Below are 2,127 nucleotides of genomic sequence, written 5' to 3'. Positions count from 1 at the left end.
TGTTTTTATGTTGTTTTATGTTTCATGTGGAACTTAAATTGCTGCAGGTCTCCCTTGTAAAAGAGATCTATGATCTCAAGGGACCAATCTGAATAAATAAAGGTTTGAAATGAAATGAAACATTAGTGTACCACACTACATCATATGTTATCATATTGTGGATTTATTATATTATGTATTGTCCTATGTTATTTTTGTGTGCATTTGTTTTGAGGTTATAATTCATTAGTTATATATAATATATATATATTAGTTATATTCATTAGCCGATTCTTTTGAAAATGGAAAATGAGCCAAACGCAGCAGCATTTGGATGCACTTCAACCAAAACCCAGGCAGTGATAAAGCGCACCATTTGTAAAGGCAAACTATCCTTTAAAGCAGGGTCAACAAATAATCTCCATCGCCACTTAAAAACACAGTATCTAATATAAAGAGTTGCGTGAATTTCATTCAAGGCAAGACAACTTTATTTACTTAACACATACAGAGGGTCAATTCAAAGTAGTACATTCACTGACATGGATATGGCGCCACCTTGTGTCATGTTTACAAAGAAGATTATTGACATTAGGTCTGGCAATACAGTCAATCATTATCCTGGTGATTATTTCGCTTATTTTCCCTTCAAAGAGCCATAATTCCCATCACTAATTGCTGCCCAGGCTTGCCCATGCTTTTACCAGCGGTCCGTTCTGGTAGTTGACCAGGAAGCAAGCCACATTGAAGAGCTCCTCAATGCTTCCACACACAGACAGTGGTATGGCTTTGTCAAATAGTTTGTTCTCTTTGACTCTTCTGATGCACCTCTCCACATGGACCCTCAGACGTGCAATGGATTGAGTCTGCCTGACATCCTCCCTGCTCATTTGGGTTTTTTTGTGCAGAAAGGCAGGCCGGTACACTTTACACTCAACCAGATTGTCCACAAGGAACCCTTTGTCGACCATTATCGCCATGTCTGGTGTGAGCAGGCTCACGATGCCAGACAGCTTGAAGATCTCCCGGTCACTCATAGATCCTGCATACAGACCAGACACAAATGTAATGGCACCATGTGGTGCCATGCCGATCATGGCCTTGAATGTAGCATGCGACTTGTATGTAGAAAACACCTCACTCTGCAGCAGGAGAGATGATGGAGTCTGGCAGAATACTTCAGTGCAGTCAAGCACCACTTGTGTGTCAGGGAAAGCTGAAAACTCTGGTGGAAGGTGAGCTTTGACAACTTCGCGTGGGATCCACAGACGTTTGCTTCCAAGCAGTTGGTAGAGGAAGTGTGTCCAGGTGGAAATAATTCTGCTGACTGTGGTGCGGTGAATGCCAAACCGTTCTGCTAGATCCCTCAGATGTAGGCCCACTGACAGGTGCATGAGGAACAGCAGCAGCTCATCTATGGGTGGAAGTTTCTGTGAAAACAAATAAGTGTTAGGCATACTGTAGATACTGTTATAGGGGAGACCGGGTACAGTTGTAACACATTTTCCTGGGGTTTGTTGTTCTGTGTGTGTGTGTGTGTGTGTGTGTGTGTGTGTGTGTGTGTGTGTGTGTGTGTGTGTGTGTGTGTAACACATTTTCCTGGGGTTTGTTGTTCTGTGTGTGTGTGTGTGTGTGTGTGTGTGTGTGTGTGTGTGTGTGTGTGTGTGTGTGTGTGTGTGTGTGTGTGTGTGTGTGTGTGTGTGTGTGTTTTGTGAGTGATGTGATGCACTTGTTAAACGGTGGTATAGTGCGCAGCGTGCATAATTATTAATATACATCCATGCTTGTATGCTGCTTACCGTTGTTGATGGTTGAGAGGAATCCGAGCTGCTGGCAGAGGATGCCTTGGCGTTGGTGATCCGCACCATCTTGGTGTTGGCTGCTGGCTCCACCAATTTCCAAAAGGCAAGGAAATGCTTGTATGTGGCAAATCTAAGAATGTAATATTGTTCATGTTAGACATCGTTTTGTTTCTTAAATTAGCTTCCCCAAATGAAAAGTGTTTATCAAACTAGTGGCCATAACAACATCCTGATAGCCTTATAAACAAACCTTATAAACAAACCAAACAATAATAAAGAGCACATTGCTGACTATCTATAGGTAACTGTGGGTGTTACGTGAACCTCTAAAAGCTGCGCCCCGTTT

At 42.5% G+C, this 2,127-nt stretch overlaps 1 protein-coding gene across 1 annotated transcript; it reads right to left on the bottom strand.

The window, feature by feature from the left end:
• Positions 1 to 582: 582 nt before the first annotated feature.
• LOC104947953 (uncharacterized) lies at positions 583 to 1,892 on the bottom strand. Its single transcript, XM_010774078.1, has 2 exons — positions 1,779 to 1,892; positions 583 to 1,409 (listed from the first exon to the last, which is right to left on the bottom strand). The coding sequence occupies exons 1-2, from the start codon at positions 1,845 to 1,847 to the stop codon at positions 651 to 653; spliced, it is 828 nt and encodes a 275-aa protein (XP_010772380.1). The 5' UTR covers positions 1,848 to 1,892; the 3' UTR covers positions 583 to 650.
• Between the last annotated feature and the right edge of the window lie 235 nt (positions 1,893 to 2,127).

This window comes from Notothenia coriiceps, unplaced genomic scaffold (assembly GCF_000735185.1).
Source record: "Notothenia coriiceps isolate Sejong01 unplaced genomic scaffold, NC01 NC01_scaffold00013489, whole genome shotgun sequence".
NCBI classification, from domain to species: Eukaryota; Metazoa; Chordata; class Actinopteri; order Perciformes; family Nototheniidae; genus Notothenia; species Notothenia coriiceps.
Note: the sequence above shows the minus strand (reverse complement) of the source record. Positions and strands in the feature narration are given on the sequence as shown.

Coding starts and splice junctions, on each gene's coding strand:
- LOC104947953 (XM_010774078.1), bottom strand. CDS start 1,847: ATGGTGCGGATCACCAACGCCAAGGCATCCTCTGCCAGCAGCTCGGAT. Junction 1,410..1,778: donor CCTCTCAACCATCAACAACG/GTAAGCAGCATA, acceptor TTGTTTTCACAG/AAACTTCCACCCATAGATGA.